The 24,224-nt window shown below is 30.5% G+C and overlaps 3 protein-coding genes across 3 annotated transcripts; all 3 read right to left on the bottom strand.

The window, feature by feature from the left end:
• Positions 1-468: 468 nt before the first annotated feature.
• On the bottom strand, positions 469-1,639 carry LOC131853060 (THUMP domain-containing protein 1 homolog). Its single transcript, XM_059203859.1, has one exon. It carries the CDS (start codon positions 1,460-1,462, stop codon positions 596-598), a length of 867 nt encoding a protein of 288 aa, XP_059059842.1. The 5' UTR covers positions 1,463-1,639; the 3' UTR covers positions 469-595.
• A 1,072-nt stretch (positions 1,640-2,711) lies between these two features.
• LOC131852759 (pancreatic lipase-related protein 2) lies at positions 2,712-13,590 on the bottom strand. Its single transcript, XM_059203484.1, has 11 exons — positions 13,269-13,590; positions 12,007-12,124; positions 9,599-9,746; positions 9,090-9,251; positions 8,118-8,213; positions 7,542-7,689; positions 6,919-7,142; positions 6,304-6,469; positions 5,607-5,745; positions 4,251-4,442; positions 2,712-3,077 (listed from the first exon to the last, which is right to left on the bottom strand). Exons 1-11 carry the CDS (start codon positions 13,369-13,371, stop codon positions 2,990-2,992), a joined length of 1,584 nt encoding a protein of 527 aa, XP_059059467.1. The 5' UTR covers positions 13,372-13,590; the 3' UTR covers positions 2,712-2,989.
• A 2,236-nt stretch (positions 13,591-15,826) lies between these two features.
• Positions 15,827-23,265, bottom strand: LOC131853399 (uncharacterized). Its single transcript, XM_059204282.1, has 8 exons — positions 23,103-23,265; positions 22,856-23,020; positions 22,503-22,639; positions 21,242-21,327; positions 20,814-20,999; positions 18,981-19,226; positions 17,951-18,245; positions 15,827-17,501 (listed from the first exon to the last, which is right to left on the bottom strand). Exons 1-8 carry the CDS (start codon positions 23,219-23,221, stop codon positions 16,660-16,662), a joined length of 2,076 nt encoding a protein of 691 aa, XP_059060265.1. The 5' UTR covers positions 23,222-23,265; the 3' UTR covers positions 15,827-16,659.
• Between the last annotated feature and the right edge of the window lie 959 nt (positions 23,266-24,224).

Below are 24,224 nucleotides of genomic sequence, written 5' to 3'. Positions count from 1 at the left end.
TGGCTGAAAAAAAATACAAATTAGTCTCAGCCGCGTACAGAAGTCGGTCATGTATGTACATGTATAATGCACAATACATAGACGAGTCGTATCTCGTCTGCAGAGGCCTTTAAAAGACCATTACAAATTACGCAATATTAAATAAATAAACATAGACTGAATGCACACTCGAGATAAATTTATGCTCGTACTAGTAAAGGCTGGCTGCTATTATGTAACGTTTATGAAGCAATACCTACTACTGCACAATAGTTTATTCTTATGCAAGCAACTTATATAATCAAGTTAATTGAATTGCATATATATGCCAATGATTATTATGCTCAGATATATAAGTACTAATGCAAATACAAATATTTACTGCTTAATTAACATTGAAAGTAATTGAAACCTACTAATTATATGTAGCTATATGACATTTACCAAATGGTAATAGGTAAATACAGTAAAACCATAAATTAAACAGTCAGTTTTATTAGATTGAAAAGATTATACATAGATAATTTTGGTATAGAATTGGTATCGGGCCCCAAGTTACTCTGCAACCCAGATTAATCATAGGTTACAGTAAAGCTTAGTATGCAAGAGAATTTCACTAAGTCACATTTTGCTCCTCTTCTGCAGAGACATTTCCTTTAAACTTCTTAGCTTCTGTCCCTTCTAACTCTGAATTAGACTCGTCCTTACTTAACTCATTTATATTATATTTTTTATATGTGTAATAATTGTCCACAACGCTAAGTAAGCAAATTCCCTTTATAATTTCAACTATTATACAGAGTTTTGGATTTTTCAAATCCGCTTTGTTATCTCCATTCTTCATAACCACCATCTCAGCTAGCTCCTTAATAATTAGATCACGAGAGACACTGCTATTAAAGCGCTTATTAAAAACAACTGCAAATGTTGATGGCTCCTTCAGAAAAAAATTATCAAATAACTTCCCTGCACATTCCATTATGTCTGGCAAGTTCGCTTTACAAGTTGCCATAATAGGAAGTAAACGCAATACATGACGTGTTTTCTGCAACTTTGTAGTATACAAATCTTTCATTATGGCGGTAGTGAGCTCTTCTGGACTAGGCAAATTAGTCTTTATGAAGATACAATTTGAAGCTCCAGTTTCAACTACCTGAAAGCGCTTATGTCTTAGAGACTTTTGCGAGTCTTTCTTCATGTAGTCCAGTTCACGCTTAAGCAGATCTCCAATATCAGTCTCATCATCAGATTCACTATCGGAACGATCATCGGACGCGGTAGCCACGGGCGGCAACGCCTCTTCTGCTGTTAAATCTGGATATAATTTACCTGCATACTCGTTGAGTAAATTATACACTTCTTTCACGCAGTCTTTCTCTCTAAAATTGCATGTGCAAAAGAAGCCTCTGAAGCCGGGTTCTAAAAAATATTTATTTCGACGTTTTCGGAAGTAAAACTTTTTCTTCTTTCTTGTATCACCCATTGTATTTTATTTAAATATATAGTATCAATCTATGTGTAATACAATTATGTATGATATAACAGAACAGATACTATTGAATGTTACGTATTAAATTCGGATTACGAATTCACATAACAATACAGCTAACACAGCAAACAATAACCATCCACACCCGTCATGATCCGTCTGTTTAACGTCAAAAATTACAATCAAACGTCAATGTCAATGTCAAACACGACAAATTTTTGTCGTCTTGTAATGTCAATAATGTATGTTGTCGACAGTGCCCTAAACAGTTGCCATAATGTTGAGTTGAGTAAGGAAATAAAAATTAAAATTGCGTTTAGTTCTTTTTGTACTTTAGTTACACAAGTTTAACTCACATAAGTGACTAAAATATCTAATATGATTTTATAATTCTTTTAATTTTATTTGTCATTAGGTTATTATGACTAATAAGTAAAATAATTATAAAATCATATTAGACATATCGTTAGGGTTTTAGACAATATCAAATAACATTATTTTTCTCATATTACAGTACGATACATATAGCACTGGCTGAAGTAAAGGAACAAAGTAGACGGTGGCATTAACATTTATTTAAAAGCGCAAAGCGCAAGATTCTTATCGTTCTTCTGGTGATTAATGTTTTCTATGTGTATACGCGTGGGGTATACACATAGAAAATTGCTAGAATAATAAAACATATAAGATTATTCAAGAAGGCTTATATCAAGTTTATTTGAATAAACCTTAATTCTATTCCAGCAGCCTAGCGTATAAGTTATAGCATGGTAGCAATAAACTTGTTGTAATATTGAAAAACCGTTTGTTACCATGGTAACAAACGTACATAATACCAAAATATCATTTTTTACAATTTTTGTCTCTGTTTGTTCCGGCTATTCTCTGAAATGGCTGGACCGATTTTGACGGAACTTTTATTGACAGATAGCTGATGTAATAAGGAGTAACTTAGGCTACTTTTAATTTAGAAAAAAGATTATTTTTAGATACATGAAGTTAAATTCCACGCGGATGAAGTCGCGGGTACAGCTAGTTCTAAATAAAATAAAACCCGATAAATAAGAATGTCTAAGTATAATTGCTTGTACATTTTGGTAACTAAAAAAGCAATCAATAAAATTTGGTCATTTGGCACTAAAAAAATGAAACAATTTGTGTTATATAGACATTACATTAAAATTAAAAGTTTATACAGAAATAATTTTATTCATAAAACAACATAACAACATAATAAAATTACAAAAGTATATAATAAAAACTTAAATTTATAAGTATTTAGATTGTAAGCTTATAAATATCCAATTAACTAAATGATGTGTACAATATAATTACATAGTATACCATTTAACATAATACTCATATCTAAAATTATATTAAAATACTATTAGAATACTTTTTGTGAGTATATGCATTGCATTAAGTGCTTTGTCCGAATTTACACATACGTTACACAGCAGAAGAAAATTCGTCTTCTTGCATTTTTACAGATTACTTGCTCATCATTTCTTCATAGTAAAATTATTTATTAAATTTACAATACTTTGGTTTCATCACCGTTGGTAATTTAGCGACGACAGGCTTGTTCATTTTTGGGCAAACAGTAATGCTGTAAAAGAATTAATAATACTCAATTTTAAAATGTTTATGAAACTTATATATTGTATTATCTATAAGCAGCATAATATTTACAAATGCGGTAAATGGTTATTAATCATTTATTTTCGTATATACATTAGAAGTTAGTGCTTGTGTCGTAAATAATTTTATTATCTTTTCTAATATATATGTATAATACTTTTAAGAATACATTATTTTTTTAATAATATATATATATATATATATATTTAAATTGTTTAATGTAATATGCTATCTGAAAGACAGAATTATATAATTATTTACAGAAGCATAATTAATATAAAATATTCCATGTCTTCATATAAGGCGGATTGAATGGAACCATATGTACCCACATTATAATATCTGTGCACACCACATTCCTCGCAAAATAAAAATAATTTCATAATATCAAATCATTTCATTTAAATTTAAATCATTTCATTTATGAAATTCATATGTTCTACGATTAAAATTCTTCTGGCTATACAGCCGCACTCAGAGAAGTGTAATAATTTCTTAAGAAATTTGACTTAGTATAAATTAAAAAAATGTCCTAATCAGTGACAGGTAAAAGTTGATCAGCCAACTCTTAAGTGTCTAATAATAGACTTTAACATACTTTTTTACAGGTTTTTAAATTAAATCTATTTTATTATAGTTACAGATTTGTGCCTGATAAGGAAAAAATACATTGCACCTATGATGATTGTTTTAAAAAAATCTACAAGGAGCTGTACTTATTACTGTATTAATTACTTCCATTGCAAACAAAATTCAGTCGATAGCAGGAATCCTATGTTCACTGTCCTATGCTCCATTAAAGTTGTCATTAGCTAATGAAAGATTAAATTTTGACTATGAGAAGAACATTAACAGTTTCAATAATTCTTAACTAAACATTAACTAGCGATAATTTAAGAAATGTCTCTGATACAGCTGATAATATAATGTACTTTTTTTAATATTATATGTTGGTGGTAAACAAGCATACGGCCCATCTCATGGTAAACAATTACCGTAGTCTATGGATGCATGCAACGCCAAGGGTTAGGTGCGCATTGCCGACCCTTAAGAAACATTAACCGTAATATATCCTTCTTGAAAAACCACATGAAAAGCGGATACAAATTGCAATTGAATTAAAGTTATTATTATTACTTACTCTGTACCATACTCTAAAGAGGAAATCTTCAAGTACTCTATATAAATACTGGGTGACTTCAGTAATCTCCATGTCATTGGGTTGAACAGGTTGGTCTCATATTTCCATTCAACAATTACAGAAACTGGTGGATAGCCAGTATCTTTAATTGCAACCATTCTAGTCTCCAAGTCTCCTGGCTTATAGTATTTCCTAAAAAATAAATAAATTAGTCTCTTACTTACTATTCTTACATGATGCATTAATTCATGTTAATTTTAAAATATCACTAATAACCCTAAAACATCGTATCATAATCATACAAAAATATACCTAAATACATTTTACAGTACACTGAAAGTAATCCCTCTTTGCGATAAGTCTTTGCACGTATAGAATCTATTATTATATAATTTAGTATTAGAAATATAAAAGGTATTGATTGCTATATAAATTATGTATTACTATTACTATATGACCATCCCGAGTTCGCCCTGATTCAAGAAGGTACTTTTCATATAAACTATGTTGTGTATACTATATATTTTTAACGGTGCAAACAACCAAGTCATGTATGGTACGGCAGTATCTGGGATTAATTCACAATATACTCTTCTGTTACGGAAATTTCAAACGTTTTGTCGATTCATTTTCCTAAAGTAATTGATTGTAAGTGGTCATTGTTCAACTTATGTAAAATTATCTTCAATATAAACGACTTTTACGAAACCTTTGATAAAATAATTATCAATGGTAATAATACGTCATCATTAAATTAATAACAAATATTAAGATAAAAGTAATATCAATGTTATGCATAACTTTTAAACAATTACGCATAAGATCCTCCCATTGGCAATAATTACATTATCACGAATGTAAGCAATATCATTGTATATATAGGTTAAGGGTTAGTACCTACTCAATAATATTGTAACATTTCCTTGTTCATTTGTTGTTCTAGTGAAGACGTAAATTGACGTAACAGAAAATTAACACTAACAAAGAGTGCGAATTTGTGTTCTATTACTCATTTGAATCCATTCTACTGCATTTATTGAAGTAATCAAATATTTGATTTTGATTTATATTAATTTTTGTGACATACATATTATACAAAGTTGGGCCTACCGCCTGTGGGCACTTTTAACTCACGTATTCCAGCAACTATAATATAACTATGTTCCAATCTAAGTGTGAAATATGGCAGTGAAATTACAGAGCACGGCTGCATATATCCATGGCACCATTCATGTATATAGGACGACTGCCTCTTTCTATCAGGTGTGTCATCTACTTTTGTCATTCTAGTAATATCAAAAAGTTTTGCGACACTCAATGCTCGCTCTTATAACTGTAAGGTTAATAGGTACCTACTGTTCATCATCCAAAAACTTGTGTTCACTTTTATTGTTGTTTCTGTCAATGAGAGTTATTGATAATTTTCCAGATTCCGGTCCATGAGTGTTGCTCTCATTAGAACTTGATACTTTTAGCGTAACCTCATAGTGAATTCCTGTAAGGTAAAAATAAGACATTATGAACAGACTTGTAATATTGAATTCAGAGTATAATAATATCCATAAGGACATATAGTTTCAGACAAAGACGATAAATAGTCCTTAGTCATCAGGATGGCCAATATATAAAATAAAGACTATCTATGTGCTTTAGAAGTCATAACCTGATAACTGTTATTATTGACATTTAATAGTCATTGAAGATTTCGTATTGTAAAAAAAATAATATCAATCATAATATACATAGAATCATTTAGAGAAATAATGTCACCGTGATGAAATTTTAAATCTTGTGTTCTCTATACATAGGTATATAATTTAAAAGAATAGTTGAGTTTCTTGCCGGATCAATTGACTCAAAATTAAACAATATATGAAAGGCTTTATAAATAAAATTTACATATTGATTATTACAGGAGCAACATGAGAAAAAACCCAGTCAGTTGCAGAAGAATTAACAAAATCATGAAGGCATACAGAACGAAAGGGTCGATGATCGAAGTCGATGGTAGAACCTTATTTTATATCAGTTGGTAAAAGCAATATGTACTTACTGCAGAATGGTTTCGTGCCTCCAGTCATTAAGTATAAGGGTATATTAGAGTTAGAGTCGACAAGACCGCCAACTTGTAACCGTTTGTACACGTTATACGAGTGATATCCCATAGGTATACATAAGTGCTTATTGTCACAATTAGTGCAGTTGCCACCAAGGAATGACTAGAATTAACAAAATTCATATTAATACAATAATTCATAAGGTATATTTTATACAAGTTTTTGTTAAATATGTAATTCACCACAGCATGAGGCCGTTTTGTTCGCTCTTCAGGCATTAACGACAATGGATCTATTAATCAATATTCCAGAGACAGAATGATAGCTACACATTTTTCTGTTATCTAATAAATATTATAGAATAGAACCGAAAGTTCTTTATTCAAAAAAACTTCATTTTAAGTACTTCTTAATAGTAATACTAATATTTTTAATCTACCGCTGATTCCGAAAATTGGCTCACCATAAGAACTAACAAAAAAACTTGCGTGTTGCTCTTTCAAATAATTGTTCTAACGTTACATTTTTAACATGAAATATGTGAATACAAATTACCAACAAGCACTAAATAACAGATCTGAATGTCAATAAAATGTATGAACAGTACTCACTTCGTAAGAGTCGCATTGTATGCCGAGGAAAGGACAAGACGGCGAAATAGTTTCAGTGAAATAATCATGGCTTCTCTCGTGATTACACGAAACGTACCAAATTACGTTTTGATACATTTCATCGCCGCCATCACGTCTTGGTTTCCCAGATTTGCAATTGGGCTGTGTAGTGCCACCATTAGGATAGAAGTCCACGTGACCAATTGGCTCGCTTATACCGAAACCTAGAAGTACATACATAATATTACCAATATTCATGCCAGTTCCCTTACATGGTCGGAAGAGAGAATTGAGAACACTCTTGTAATTATTCGCCAGATTAACAGGTCAGTTTCGGGATATTGAGTATAATTTTCAGGAAGTACTCAAATAGAAGTAAAATAAATACGAAACAAACAAGGTAGCACAGTGAAATGCCAAGTATTTAGGTAGCTAAAATTAACTCCTATCCACATTTAATATAATTTGTTTTTTTTTTATTATTATGAGTTATTTTAGTAATGAAATAGAACAAATTATATTAAATATGGATAGTCTCCCCATGAATCAGATCAAACACAATTAATCCACAAAAATAAAAATGTGTCTATAAGTAAAAAAAAATAAAATTTTATCATACAAACCTGAAAGATATAGTGGAATCGCGTTGCTATGAATAATGTCTACGTATTTAGCGTCTGACCTGTCCAGACGTACCAAAGTAACAGTTTTGCTGAAATACGGTGCCGCTGGGTCTAAGCCTGTTATTCTTCCTAATTTTAAGTTAAATTTCTGTAAAAGAAAATATCAAAGTACTCTTTAAAATTTTATCTCTTCAATAGTATAGTATACGAAAACTAAGTACAATTGCTGAATAGATCAGTAGGTTTAATCGGATTGCTTTGAGAGCTGTGTTTTGGTTGAAGATTGAAGGGTGGGATTAGGCAGTTAAATTACAAGATATGGACACATAACATTATGTTTCTCCGGAATGGAATCGCATGAGTAATAGATAATGATGCGTAGCGTCATGTCCTGAGATTATTATACATAGGCGACAGTTACCAGATACCATCAAGTGGTACGTCAGTTTATTTGGTTAGTTATATAAAAAAATAGTTGGCAAAGTTAGAAATGCTTAAATGTAATAGAAACTCAATTGTACTTTTGCTATGATATAAGTAATTCTACTATTTAGCAGAGTATTTAAATCTAATTACCTTTTGCAAAGCATGACCACAGTAACCACCCAAATGTGCACCCAATGAATGTCCGATGAAGTGAAAGTTGTCCAAATTCGATAAACCAAGAACTTCCTGTAATAAAACATATAAATATTTTATATTTTTATTAGGCACAAAGTCAAAATATCTGACCACAATAAACATCGTACGTATCGAATACAAAAAGTGCCGTCATGTCATATTCATACAAAAATTTCAAAATCGGCGTAACAGATTTGGGTTCGATTTCGAAAAATACTCTCTAGATTTTTTACTTACTATGCTCTTGAATGAAGGGAGACACTTTTGACAGAGCAATGTTATTATTATTGCATAATATACCTAATATAATATATACCTAAAATACAAATGTAAGTTTAACTTTATATTAAGTATAAAGAAATGTAGTTAAGACTTTTGATTTTCCACAATCAGCCTCTTATCTGGGCCGTTGTGCGTATAGATATCTAACCACATTGCGCTAAAATGAATACGATTTAGACTATATTTGAAATATACTTGATTGCCGTGAGTCGTAACTTTTGATAGGTCAATCTCATGATGGTAGCTGAAGAGACTACAGACACATAATAATTATGACCTAACTGACAAACGTACCCTAAACAGTAACCTATACCATGTGCGCTGTAGCATGGTGCGGGTGACAGTTTCAGTAACGTCTCATTTCACTCTTGAAAGTTACCGCCACAGTTGAAAATTTACAAATTATGACTTAGTATTTTAGCTGTACCACATCCATAATATATTAAATCATTAATAACTGTAGTAATTTCAATTTAACCCAGCCAGAATGTTCTAATCTACCAATAAAAGTAACTGTCACTCGCACCATTTACAGCGCACATGGCCAGTGCAATCTCGTCGCGTAGCTTATTCAACAAAGTAGAATGCAAGTTGCATTCTACATTGTTTAATAAGAAATACATTTTTAGGGGAGTATATACTTACATAAATATTGTGAATGAGATGAGCGGTTATGACTCCTACTAGTCTGATATTAGCTACTGCTTGTCCATATGGTGGCTGGGAACCTCCTCGCCAATCCAATATAATTACAGTTGCGTGATCGTTGTGTTCCAAATTCAGCAGAGCGTTAGCCATATTCTCAATCTATAAAATTTTAATTATACACACAATATATAAAATTTTAATTTAATTATACAAACATTTCAATTATATATTTATGAAAAAATACTGTTATCCAAATAAAAATAAAATATATTTAATTAATTTTTTGAGTTGTAATTATTTTGAGTCGATTCCTGTATAATCTCTAACATACTAATATATAATAAATTACTAGAATATCAATAGACACATGATAAATACATAACCAAAACAATACGACTATTCAATAGCGCGTATATTAAGTTTATTTGATGAAACATTATTTCTTAATTAAGATCAACAGTATAAATAGGTCAATGAAAAAAAATTAAGAAACAAATAAAACGTACCCAGACTTTATGACCACCTTCTATAAATCCGTGAGATATTATGTAAAAAGGACCTCTAGGATTAATATTAGCATTTCGTAATCTGTCCAAATCATCCGCTAATAATAGCACCGGTAACTTGCGATTTCTTCTTGTAAAAACAAAATATCTGAAACAAACAACTAATTGATTTGAGAATGTAAATCACCTCTAGTCTTCAAGAAGGTCTTTAGGGTGCTATATTGATAGTACATTATACTGTCTAAGACTTTATACTGCAAAAGAGACCACGCAGATATTACATATTCTTCGCAGCTGATTCAGACTTACGAATATGGTAAAAGAACCAGAAAACTATAATACAATCGTAAAAGTAATAATAATAATAATAATCTCAGGACAATTCACACAGCGCCATCCAGACCCAAGTTAAGCTAGTTAAAGCTTGTGTTATGGGTACTAGATAATATGCTGATACAAATACATTATAGATATTTTTTTTTTTATAAATACATACATAATATACATAGAAAACACCCAGACCAATACAAACAATCATTCTCATGAATACAAATGTTTGTGCGAGGAATCGAACCCTCGACCGTCGGACGTAAAGCGGTGTGCTAGACCGCTAGAACACCGAGGTCGTCAAAAGTATTTTATATAAGGTTCATTTACATAGAAAAAAATACTATTCTATTGTATCATTATTCTTAGTTTTATATATGATAATTATCCGTCATATACATGACAATGATCATTGATCACGTTCTTTTAGTCCAGATGCAAAAACATAATTATAGTAAATCATCTGTACCTGCGAATTTATTTGCTTAGGTACGCGTACAATTAGTAGAAGGTCGCTAACTTTCTACTTACTATATTTTTTTATTTTAGGTTTTAAAGATATTATATTTTAATCTGTTTCATCTTAGCATGTAGTACCTATTTGTATTTATTTAATAATTTAAACAGCACCTTGTTTCCGATGCTCGCGGATTCAAATTCTCAAACATTGTATTTGTATTAATTATCATTATTATATTGTTGCATATTTGCTGAAACTACAAATAAATTATTTATCTATTAATTCTTTGTACCCGTCTGGGTGTTTACTACATACATAACAACTAATAATATTAACTTTCTTTTCTTACACTTATCATAATTGAGATAAATACGTCACAGCACAATTAAGGGACGTAAATATTTGTTTTGATTCTATAATACTGATCGATGTCATGGACGAGCCCTCGAACGTTATCTTGCGTAGACATGACATATCAATGCGAGTTCATACAAAACGGATCTTAAATTATATTACTCAGGGAATAATATTTTTTTGGACATGAAATCTAGCAACATATACCTTAAGAGCCAACGTAATAACATATTTAAATATAGATAATAAAGAACTTTCCATTGATCGTTCTTTGATCGATCGATATGTTCTTTTACAAAATATTTCTTTTTCATTATGACCCTTGTGCTATAACAAGTCGAATAGCATCGCATATGATTAGTTAAATTAGAATGATTGCAGGTCAATAGTTTATAATACTTTTCATATAGGATTATGGCTATGCCTATTTTGATACAAAAATATTACTGTATAAAATTAAATATATTAAATTATAATAATTGATATAAAGCTGAAACCCAATAACTTCATGAACCGATAAATATTTACGCAGAACTTTTTATCACGCACCATATTTTATTGTCGTTGATTCATCGAAATATCTGATTACTGCTAACTGATTTCTCAATTGCTAGACTTCAATTTGGCACATTTTGCAAATTTAATAATAACTGCGTTATGTAAAAAAAAAGGGGTAAATCGACGTTCGAAGGTTTATATTTTCTCTTTAAAGATAAAGAGAAAATATAAAAAAAAATTAAGTCTCGCAATATTTTTATATTTTTTTCTTTAAAGACCTTTTTCGATTATTACTATTATTATACTATTTTTTATTATTATATTTATATTATTATTATCGTACTATTTGCTATAAATTCGGCATTTAGTACGAATGGATTTTCAGAAACTTAATTTAGTTCGCTATAAGCACTTTTGAAATAATCTATTAAGAATATTCATATGATTACTCTTTTTTCTATACTTACCTTATGACTTGATAAGACTTGCTGAGTAGCTACAAAGGTGGTGAATTGAAAATTAGCCGATGAAAAAAAAACTGTATACCTATTACTGAGTAAGAGTCCGGTGATGGAAACATCAATAACAAATTATTTCCAAAGAAGGTGGAAGGCTCGCATTCACCGATGTTGATTTCAAACGTTCATAGCTAAATGTTACAAAGCATATTAAATGCTATATACACTATTGTTGAACATGTATATTGTATTGTTTTGTATGTATATTGTAGCATATAAATAAAAATAGTAATTAAAATAATATAACTCACCGCACACCCATAGACTCGGGAGTTGCTGGGAAGTAGTTGTCGGGCCGATTCTCCGTCCAAGGGTACGCTTTTGAGAAACACCCGTAGTTACCATAGCATCGTTCCAGCTCGGCATCTTCTGAATGAATATATATTTTTAATGTTACATTCTTTTGTGTTAATGGTACGGTCGGCGTGGCACCAGTTATGGATAAAGTCAATTAGCCCATCGTGGTAAATTCACCAATGACCGCATGGAATTTATAGAAATTATAAGAAAGAAGAAAAAGGGAATCCATTTATAGAAATGGTATGATATCGGGTGGTCGGTCACACGCTAGCAAGCAATCAGCCACACATCCACATTACTAAAAAACATTAGTACGATTTCAGATCCTCTACCGCTACAAAAGTTAACATTATGTCTAAAACATTAATATGCGAATAATATCGCAAACATTTGCTACAGGAACGCCTACTACTATTATAGTCGTCGATAATACAATTGTATTGATATAATTAAGGTTAAATTATATTATATTACAACACCTAATTATACTGATTAGTGTGGATATCGCGAATTATTACGTATATATTTGAAATGATGAAGACTATTTTCATGTATGTTATAAACGTAAGCCTCTCATTTACATGGACCCTGGAAGTTATGTAGGTATATGTATATTGTCATCTTGGTGTATTCAACACGACGAATTAAGTGACTCTTTCCATCTCATACTTTTATTCATTATGGGTGAGGTCGATATTAGCGCAGGAGAGATTACTATTTCATAGTATATTGTATTAGGTGTTTTCTTCACCCGAGAGTTAGTCACAAATATAGCACACAGTTTTGGTTTTTTGTGTACGTTGCCAATTGGTTTAGATTTAAATTAATTGGCAAAGACACTCATTATTATATTATAAAAAAATACTATAATTACATATTAGAAATGATGAACAAAGTCATTTATTTATTAAGATGTTATCTCGGAATTTCTGTATGAATGTGAACTATTTATTCAAGAATAGAATAGCTTTTATAGTGGTAGAAACTTTAATATGTTTAGTAGGTAAAAAAGTATTATCTTTCTCTCTATAATTATTGGATAAATACAGTATTATGTACGTATAATAAGTATATGTACCAAAAACGATATGCCTCCAAAATATTAAAATTAAAGCTTCAAAGTAAGTAATTCTAATATATAAATAATATTAATAACTGAAGTTGGAAAACAAGGCACAATAAAACATAGTAAACAAAATAATGAAATACTTACCACTAAATGTACTTGGAAATTTCGTTACATCCGTTGTATTTTGTTTGTCCATCAAAATCATAATTGTTTGAAGCATCAACGTTGCACTCGTGTTGTTAAACATTTTAAAACGTTATTCATTAGTAATCAACAATAACTTAATACTCTCACTAACGGAAAGCGAAAATTAGGTTTTACTAACGTTACGTTTCTGCGTACGTTATCAATTATACAAACGCAAACGCAATGAAATATGATCAGTGACCCGAGCTAATGTATTTATCACACTACACTCATAACATAGACGACAGTTTCAAATGAAATGATTTGACGTCGCCAGTTGTTTATATAGAGGCTAAGGCTAATGAATGCACCACACAACCTCTATATGTAGTTAAATTACTTAACAGGTCCTCGTTGCCCATAGCTCGCAGACGTTCCGGGATATGCCGATAACAGGGGTTACAGCGTTATCTTGGTGGTTATTTGTTAAAACGATTGACGCACGAAGCGTCTGGGCGATTATTGATACGTACTAGTACCTTGCATTGTATACACGTGTTAATTATGTTTCGGTAGGAATTAATTAAATTTTTGGGGTTCCGTAATGTAACAGGAAAATCATTCGATATAAAATTCTGAATAAAACTGTCACAACAACAGTCTGTTTATTGACCGGTTTTATTCAGAACTATATTGTAGAATTAAAATATATAGCGTACTTTTTAACGTTTATTTTGGAAGCATTTCCACTTTTCTACGCTTAAGCTTCACTAACTATAGCTATAACAGGTACCTAAGCAGTACCTGACAATGTCGCTTTGACTGCATCTATTTTTTTTTATCACTATTAAATGGCCGTTCACTAAGCTAAGTTGAAGTATTTTAACATCTTACCGAATATACATATACTTATATACACGGTAAGTTGTTAAAAGGTTTCAACTTAGCTTTTTGGGCGAAGGTGTTCAGTTTCATATACATGATAATGAACAACTTTTTCAACAAGTATCTATCAGCAGACTGAATTGCAATACACATTAGGATTAAGCAAGTTTGTTGTTTGAAATAAATTGTTTGAATTGACATAAAAAACAATTGTTATAAATGTTATTCATAACTTTCTAGTGAGAACAGACTATTATTATACATTTTATATGGTCCACGGAACACTCAAGACGTATTGTATGTTTTACAAATGAAGCATAAATAATAGATAAGTAAATTAAAGTAAAGTTCATACCTATAAAAAATAGCCAAATGGCGTTTTCCATTGCAACTGTATGAAAAGTCGTTAGCGGATCTACATCTTACACCAGTTGACACTCGGTTGAGTTAGAAAAAAATAATATTAAAACCGGTGAAGTGCGAATAGATTTAACGCATTTAGTTCAGTACACACATTTCTGTATCTCTTTAAAAATGAGTAGGTACTAAACAAAAGAAATACATAATAATAATAGCCTTGGACAATTGACACAGTGCTATCTAGTCTCTAGCTAAGCAGAACTTGAGTTATGGGTACTAGACAGCTACTATAAATACTTAAATATATATTTTTTTCAAACATAGAAAACATTCAGAACAATACAAACAATCATACTCAACTCCAAATGTTTGTACCGAGCAGAATCCAACCCCGCGACCATCGGAAATAAAGCGCTAAGCTCAACCGCTAGACCACCGAGGCCATCACATAATATACATAGCAGTTATACATATGAATACAAACATTTACTTTGTGCGGTAATCCGAACCGTAAAAATTAAGTGACGCAATGTCTAAAAAATACTTAATATATTAATAGAGCAAACTCGATTTTTTTCGGGTTGTTAGTTATAAAATACTAAATGCAATCACTATATTTGTTGACTTGAATGTTTGAGTACGAATAACGAAATATAACTCAAAGATATTTGATTGCCATTTAAATCGAAAATATGGTGCGATCCTATAACCTTATAATTTAAACTTAAGTATCCCCATTTATTACGACTATACGATTAAAACGCTGCATACAGTACTTACTAATAATTACGGGATGTTTCCAACAAGGAACACTAAAAATGAACTGTAATAATTAAAAAATACATAGACACAAGATATTAAACAAATAAATGAGTAAACAAGTTGTGAACCTTTGAACTGTCTCGATAACATCAGCTAATATTAAGGACATAAATAGTGAATCAATAATTTTAATTGATGCTACTGTGAACATACTGGAATAAGTTAATCTAAAATTAGAACTATTGTTTATTAATAAATGATACACCTATACCTTGTCAATTGAAAACATTATCAATAGCATTCCTAATAACACCGATTTTGTTAAAAATGAATTTGTTTTGAAGTAAATGCTATATTTAAAAATATCTCTAAAGTAGGGCAATATACCGGCATAAACGTAAAAAACTAAGTACTACTTTGACCCGGAACTGTATAATATAAATTTGTTTATCTAGGTTTATAAGTAGTAGTAAGGATAAATATGTATATGAAAAAACACGCAGACAAGTTAGATTTGAAAAATGAAATGAAAAAAATATATAAAAATATTCATACTCCATTTACTACTGTAAAAATTCAATTATGAAATAAAATCAATAAAAGTATATGTATTCATAGACATTATTATATACTCTCCTCACAAACTTATGATAAAGTGGTCACAATAGTCATCGTGCCCCTGCCTTTTGAATTGAGGTCAAATAGAAGAGCTGTATATTAATGTTAGTTAAAGGGTTTTATTTTAATTGATGTCTAGAACAATGTAATTACTCTAATTCTACACGTCACTTATCATTTACAAAGTTTCATATTGATATTTTTAGAAGAGTGCTTGAACTTGTCAATATTAGTTTAACGCTTGTTACGTCGTGTCTTTAAATACCACCACGATTGAAAAGTATCACAGCAGAATATAAAGATTAAGAATTTTTTGCACGCTGCGAATTCACTAAAAATACAAACATTACATAAAATAAAAATCATAATAATAATCGAAAAATTTGACGCTTTGGTGACCAAGCTAAGATTAGAATTATAAAAGGTCACAAATATGGTGACTAACATGAATACAAAGAAATAGTTGAAAGGATGATAGCAATTTAGTTTAATAATTTGTTTTTATTAAGTGATAATAAATATATCGTCTTCAATGTTAAATATTATTTTACCAAGGAGGACGTGAATAAGCATCTACAGTACATATTTCAGTCTTGAAATTTTATTCAATATTACTTGACTCAAGTAAACAAACATGTCTCAAAAAATCACAATAATTATTTCATGCAAAATTATCTCCATTCACAAAACAGTCGTAACATAATTCTATAAAATAATCCACAATAATGGAATAACGTCAAAAACATTATATAAAATTCATACTACTTTATAAAATTCGTCACCTTTACAAGTGTACTTTGCGTGATTTACTCTTAGAAGGAGTTGAAGAAAAGTTACAATTAAAAGTCATGTCCTCATTAAAAATATCAGACATAGACATAGCATGATTTTTACTAGGCCCTTGCACTAGGAATTCAACATCATCAGTTCCAGAATTCTCTTTTTCTTCCACTTTAGAATCAGGCAAACGCAAATTTGTATTCATTTTGACGGAATCGTTTGAATAAAACTGCACGCTACTTGACGAATTCTCATCATTAAACCCACTATCCACCCTCATCCATGGTATATTAGATATCTCTTTCAAAGCAGTCTTACTATTATTGACTTTAGACATATTTGTCACAGTCAATTCAGAAGGTTTTATGGCACTTTCATAATAGCTAGAGGCATTTACATAGAACGTATTCTCATTAAAGCCACTATCTAATCTCTTAAAACTAACTGAGTTATCAACACTCGGTTTTGTATTATTGGCACTATAATCATATTGAGATACATTGTCAGTCAAAAAATTGAGATCAACTTTATTAAAGTCTATCTTTTTGTCCTCCATACTGAGAGGATTATCACAATTATCTAAACTATTATCTAACGACATGCGCACAGGGCTCAAAAAGGTAGGTCCGCGTATTTTACTAATTTCGTGAGATGACACACTACGTTTACTCTTTCCTTTGATAGGTGTGCTATCTAATACGTTCACTGGCTGTAGTTTTACAGATGATTGTATTTTAGAAAGATTCTGTAAGGATTCAATTTTGACTAATTGTTGTATACTTGTTTCTTCAACAAGAGACCATGTTGCCTGACACTCTTGATAACAATTAGCTTCTGAAGACTCATCTAAAAAGATTAAAAATATATATTATATATTATCTGTTAATGATTATAAATTATAAATAAAGTATAGAAATAATCAGTCTTTTTTTATCTGGCTACTGAGAATGAATTCATCAGCAATACATTTAGTGTTTAAAATGTATTTTAATTCGAAGCACACAGACAGCCTGAATTCAGTTCCGGTTAATTTTCTATATTTTCGTAGTTTATCCTGTAATGATCGGCATCACGAAATTATAAATTCTAAGAATATTTCAAAGATATATTTTACTAACATACCAAGAATTATATAAGTTTAGTTAATTGTGACTAATTATCAATAAATATGTTTATTCCTATAGTAGAAAGATAACAAATAATATCTATCTACTGTACATATTTATTAATTTATGATTCAAATTTCTAATTACGTTTTAATAATCACTTAGCACTGTCAAGAATAATACACATACCTTGAGAACGATCATGAATTGAACCATCCATACTCATGTCCATGCTAAAATCTAGTTTTTGCACAGATTTGCTTCTATGCAGACTGGACAAGCTGAGGCTGCGTCTCTCTGAGAATGAGATGGAACCTTTCCTGCTCCTCGGTGGAGACTCTTTGAGTGATTTACTCCGCTTCACAAGCAACTTATTTGGTGTTCTGCACACACACTGTCTCTTTTTATCGCTTTCGGAATCTGATACTATGCAGTCGAGACATGTTGCCATTGCATCCGATTCAGGAGATGTAAAATTATTTTTCTGTAATTAGTAAAACATATTTTTATTACGTGTTTTTATTACAGATACAAGAACAAAGATGAAGAAAGTCCTGTTAGACTGTAGAAGTTAATTAAAATACTATGGATTTCACAGAATACAACTGAAGACACAGAAAATAACTAATGTCCCTATACTTTTTTTGCTATATTTTATTATATATTATAAATCAAAATACCATCACCACACCATAATGTTTGAAGCACATATCCCACTTTCTATAGTTTGGGATGTGGTTACTTTGAGAGATCTCAAGATACAGCTGTTTGACAGTAGAAAGTTAGGAAAGGAATGGTAAATATATTTCTAACACAACTGTGTACAATATTTTCTAGTTATTTACATAATAAATATTTAGTACTTAAATCCTCATTTAAAAACTGCCTTACAAAATTATAGTTTTCTTTATTTGACTTATTAAATAGAATTCCTTAAGGAACTGTTATTCATAATAACCCTTTGGTATTGAGTTTTAATGAGTTTTCAAATTCAAGAATTCAGTGTTTAAGTCAAATAGTATATTCAACACAACATACACAACTTCATTTTAAACATAAGAGACTAGTCACTTTTCATAGGTTTACGGCATCCATTTATTACCAAGAAAATTAAAAAGAAAGGCTATGTTAGCAAATGCTTACATTATTAATAACATAGATTTTCCAAATTACAGCTTAGCATTTACCAGTTAGTAACAATGTCACAAGTATAAATTACCTCTTCATCACTCGAAACGACTTTGTTCACTGGTGATATCGATGCAGAGGCGAGGGAAGACGACGTAGCAGACTCCTGATCCGTGCGTTTTGGCGTTTTAAACTGTATCGGGCTAAAACATGGTTCACCGAAATCCACAACATCCAGTATTTTATTACGATAACAAGGTTTACCACTTAGTGAAGGTCCTTTCTTTAGCGGCGTACCGAAAGTACGTTTCATGCCTTTTGTCACTAAATCTCGACTCTAAAAAATAATAAAAAAGTAATAATAACTACTCGTAATTTTGTATTAATTTCGAATTTAGTTCTTAACTGGCTACTCGCCCCGGCTTCATATGGATGTACATGTATTATCCTTACTAATATTATAAATAAGAAAGTAACTCTGTCTGTCTGTCTGCCTGTATGTCTCGCTTTCACGCCAAAACTACTGAAACGATTTAAATGAAATTTGGTACACAGATTGTCTAGACGCTGAGAAAGGACATAGGCTACTTTTTAATGCGAAAAAAGGGTTGTAAGGGGTTGAAATTGGGGATGAAAGATTGTATGGAAGAATCGTCATTTTTGAAGCTAGCCGCTTGAAACTTATTTTTGAGGCTGCTAATTAAATATATATGACATACAAAGTTTTTAAAAATGTTATCCTTAAGGGGGTTAAATAAATTAGAGGATATTTTTTTTTCATGTAAATTCGTTATTATGGAAGCTAGAAGATTGACAACTTATATTTGAGGGTGTTGATTAAATATAAATAAATATGACATACTAAGTTTGTAAAAATATTACCCTTAAGGAGGTAAAATAAATTAGGGGATGAAAGATATTAGGTAATATCGTCATTTTTGAAGCCAGATCTATTAAACTTTTTTCATTGGCTTTTTGAGTTAGTTTATTAAATACCTTACTAATATTATAATTGTAAAAGTAATTCTGTCTGTCTGCCAGTCTCACTTATACGCCAAAACTACTGAACAGATTTATGTGAAATTTGGTACACAATTAGTCTAGATCTTGAGAAAACACATAGGATACTTTTGGATGCAAAAAAATGGTTTAAGGATGAAATGGTAGGTGCAAGGATGTACGTAAGAATCATCATTTTTAAAGGTGGAAGCTTGAAACTTATATTTTAGTCTGGTAACTAAATGTGAATAAATATGATATTCAAAGTTTTTAAAATTTTTACCCTTAAGAGGATAAAATGAAATAGGGGATGAAATATTTTAAGTAAATTCGTCATTTTTGAAGCCAGATCTATGAAACTTTTTCCATTGGCTTTTTTGGGTTAGTTTATAAAATACCCCACTAATATTATAACTTTGAAAGTAACTTTATCTGTCTGTCTATCAGTCTCACTTACACACTAAAACTACTAAACCGATTTAAATTAAATTTGCTACATAGTTAGTCTAGATCCTGAGAAAGGACATAGCCTACTTTTGAATGCGATGGAAGGGTTATAAGGGGTTGAAAGAGTTATGTATGGAAGTGTCGTCATTTTTGAAGATGAAACGATGAAACTTTTTCATTTGTATTTTATTGGGTTAGGTCATTAAATATTTTTTTCATTATTTGGTCAAGGTCTATTTATATTTCGACTATTCGAGGACGAAGTCGCGGGTACAGCTAGTATATATATAAACCTTCCTCTCAAATCACTCTATCTATGTAATAATTTTAACAAGTCATTATTAAACAGTAGAAGATTCATAAAGATATATTTCAACTTACTACAGTCTTACTTAACTTTGAAAATGGCTGTAGTTTGAAAATGCACATTTGTTGAAATATTTTGGAAAAAATGAAATCATACAGGAATTATACTAACCAAATCAGGACTGAATACAACTGGTGTATGTGCTTCGTAGCTCGATGGTGGGCGTCGTTCAATATGAATCTCATCATCAGTTTGTTCTGAATCATAATGATCCATGTCACTGTGTTCCTCGAAGAACAACTTCCGACGTAGAGACCCATTAGCTGTGATTTCATAATCACCAGATATATTCTGATCCTGTAATTAGTAATACGATTGAGCCACCAAGAACAATCGACAAACAATCCCATTGGATCGGATGTCATGTCCATTGACAACATCAGTTAAGATTGTTATTCTCATTATTATATATTCCATTTTATACAAAGTTTCCTAATCTACTTCACACCAGATAATGGGGATAAGATGAGGCACCATTTTAACCTTTCTACAATTCTTATGCATATTCTATTTATTCTTTTTATATTCAATATACTCACCTGTGTAAAAGTACAGAATGGTTCTAATATTTTCTCTATCTCTGGAGGCAGCTCTGGTGGCAATGTAAGAACTGTTTGTGCTGAAACTAATTAATTAATATTATTCTTAGAGTGCCTATGACATTATAGAATAATATCAAAATAACCATGGAAGTTGAAGCTCTGTGTAGAAAAATTCTCCACTAAAATATCTAACATAAATGTTATTTTTTTATAAAGTGTAAATATAATGTAATGTTACACTATTACATTACATTTTCCAAAATTTGTTGTTGTTTAAATATGTATTTTTTTATGTAATACATTATATTACATATACACAAAAATAAACTATAATTACAATATAGACTAGCTTTTCAGTTTCGCTCGCATTGAGTAAAAAAATTTTTTTTTTAGTAAAAAGTATCCAATGTTCATTCTAATGCCTATAAGTACAAAATGTACAAAATGTCATGATGATCAATTCAGTAGTTTTTGTTTGAAAGCATAATAAACATCCCTACTTTAACATTTATAATATTATTATATTAAGGATGGAAGGTAATTGTGATAATAATCTATTCTGAAAATAAACACCCCTTATTCAGATATTAGAGTTCTTATTTTACTTTCATTTACATTATTTATCACCTATTGTACATGTTTGTTAACAAGCATTAGCCTCTTTCAAGTATTCCCAATAATCTATATAATTACAAGCAGTCCGTCCACACATTGCTGTGGCTAACATATTATTGCATTGGTTCTTGAATAACATAATATTGCAACTATAAATATAGATGTAAGCTATCCATCTTTCAATTTTCAAATTGAAATCTATTGAATCAAATTGCATGCAAAGTGCAAATCAAATTTGCAATTGGTTCAGTAATTTAGGAGTCTATCACGGATGTAGAACATAACATCTAATAATTTATATATAAAGATTATAAAGAGAAAACAATTAGATTTTATTATGAGTAAAGTATTCTCAGCCACAGCACCAATTTGAAGAATTCCTTGACTCTATGAAAGGTAAATTATTCCATTGTGACATAAATAAAATAGCATGGTAATATATAAAGCCACAAAGTTAAGAGTACCTATACCATACCTACCTACCTAAGTAATGTCACTACCCCTAGTGTCTCTCCTAAAAATATATACTAAAAACAGTAATTTGCTAGTTTATCCGTAAATGTAATAAATATCCAGTATTATCCACACCACTTTGACTGCCAATTAAGAGATCATTCTGAAATTAGATAATTAGGTAACTTACCATCCTTCATGACAACTGATTGGTCTTTGATAAAACTTGTTATACTGACAGTGGTATCATTTGATATTTCAAGAAAGGGTTTCACTTTTTTAGAAGATTCAAGTGGACTAGGCATGACCATCTCCTGAGAGAAAAATCTGTAAGAGGTTAATAATTCAGTATCATTTTTTAATCAAATAAACTATTAAAATGTTATGAAGATTATGTACAAATTGAATTTGTTATTCTATAAGTAGTAAATTACAAGGCGATATATATGGAAGTTTTACATACAAATTATTTGGATATACAATTAGTCTGGAAAGAAATATAACATTAAACAAAATTTCAAACGAAAAACTAGATTTACTAACTTCTCAGTTGCCTCTTCTGCGATTTTCTCCAATGCAGGATCAGGGGACGGCTCGAACTGACTATTACAAGCCACGATGTCTGCAGGAACCAAAGCACAAGCTTGATCAATATCCCAACGAAAAGATCCATTGTTTTTATTCTTATATATCCTGCACATGCCTGGACTGCATACAAAAAAAATTGTTAGAAATGCGAATCATATTTAAATTCGATAATAGTCTATTAATGTGATATTAATATATTCACCTGCATATTGGTTTGTGCAGCCTCTCAATTAACGCGATATCAAACGGATTACGCACTTTTCTGTTTGTCGGAGGAGGAGTAGATTTATGATTATTAGGACTAACATTTTCATCGTTCATTTCGAAAATAACGTTAAAAGTTTACATTTATGAAAGGATAATGACCTGACCAATGACCACAGATTAAATTTTTTTTTAAATGACAAGTCTAGTGTAGCCATAATAAAATTTGTTTTGTTATGCCAAATCTTCTAATGTTTACTTAACTTACTTAATATTTAAAGCGTGAGGCTGTAAGTAACGTAAATATTCATCTTTTTAAAAAATTGTAAGTGATATGATACATACATAATTTTTGTATACTATAACAACACAAAAACGGTATGTTAACTATTGTATTACATTATATTCATAATGCCTTATACTTAAAATGAGCGGATTATTTATTATGAAAGAATTATTTTACTTTCATTTTCTCCCTACTTCTTTTTAATGGTAAAAAGGAATAAAAAGAAAATAAAAATTTAAATAAGTGAAATTACTATATATAGTTATTGACATCACCTATGTTAAATAGTACAAGTTCTGCGAGCGTAAGTATTAAATTAGTATTAAAGTCAATTCTATATTCTTATACAATGTAATCTGCTCGGGAATTTTTTTGGGCCAAATTGTGTTAGTAGTCAGGATGGAGTTGGTCTCCAGCCGATTTATGAATCCTTCTTAGCTCTCAGCTCCCTAGAGGACCATTTTGTTCGCTCCCGATTCTAGTCAGAGGAAGTAGTAGATTGGTCAAAAAAATTATAGACCTATAAAGATTTTTTCACAAATAAGTGTTCTTATTTTTTAAAAGGTATTTTGCACTAAATCAAACGAATTAAGGGATATATATAAGAGTTAGACCATCGAATTAGTTTGTGAAGTTCGTCTTTGGGAGAGTTTGCCTGTATTAGTTCGTTGGGGAACTACTAAACTCTAATTCTAATGTCAATCCAATCCAATCTAATGTCAACTTAGGTGTCAAATTATGAATTAGGTCATTATATATTGGCAACTACTGTCAAGTCCAGCTTAGGGATGGAACATCCTACTGTTAATCGATACCTACTCATTCCTATCTCTC

Source organism: Achroia grisella, unplaced genomic scaffold (assembly GCF_030625045.1).
Source record: "Achroia grisella isolate CSIRO2021 unplaced genomic scaffold, CSIRO_AGI_Agris_v1 utg1179, whole genome shotgun sequence".
Taxonomy (NCBI): Eukaryota; Metazoa; Arthropoda; class Insecta; order Lepidoptera; family Pyralidae; genus Achroia; species Achroia grisella.
This window is presented reverse-complemented; position numbering and strand designations above follow the sequence as displayed.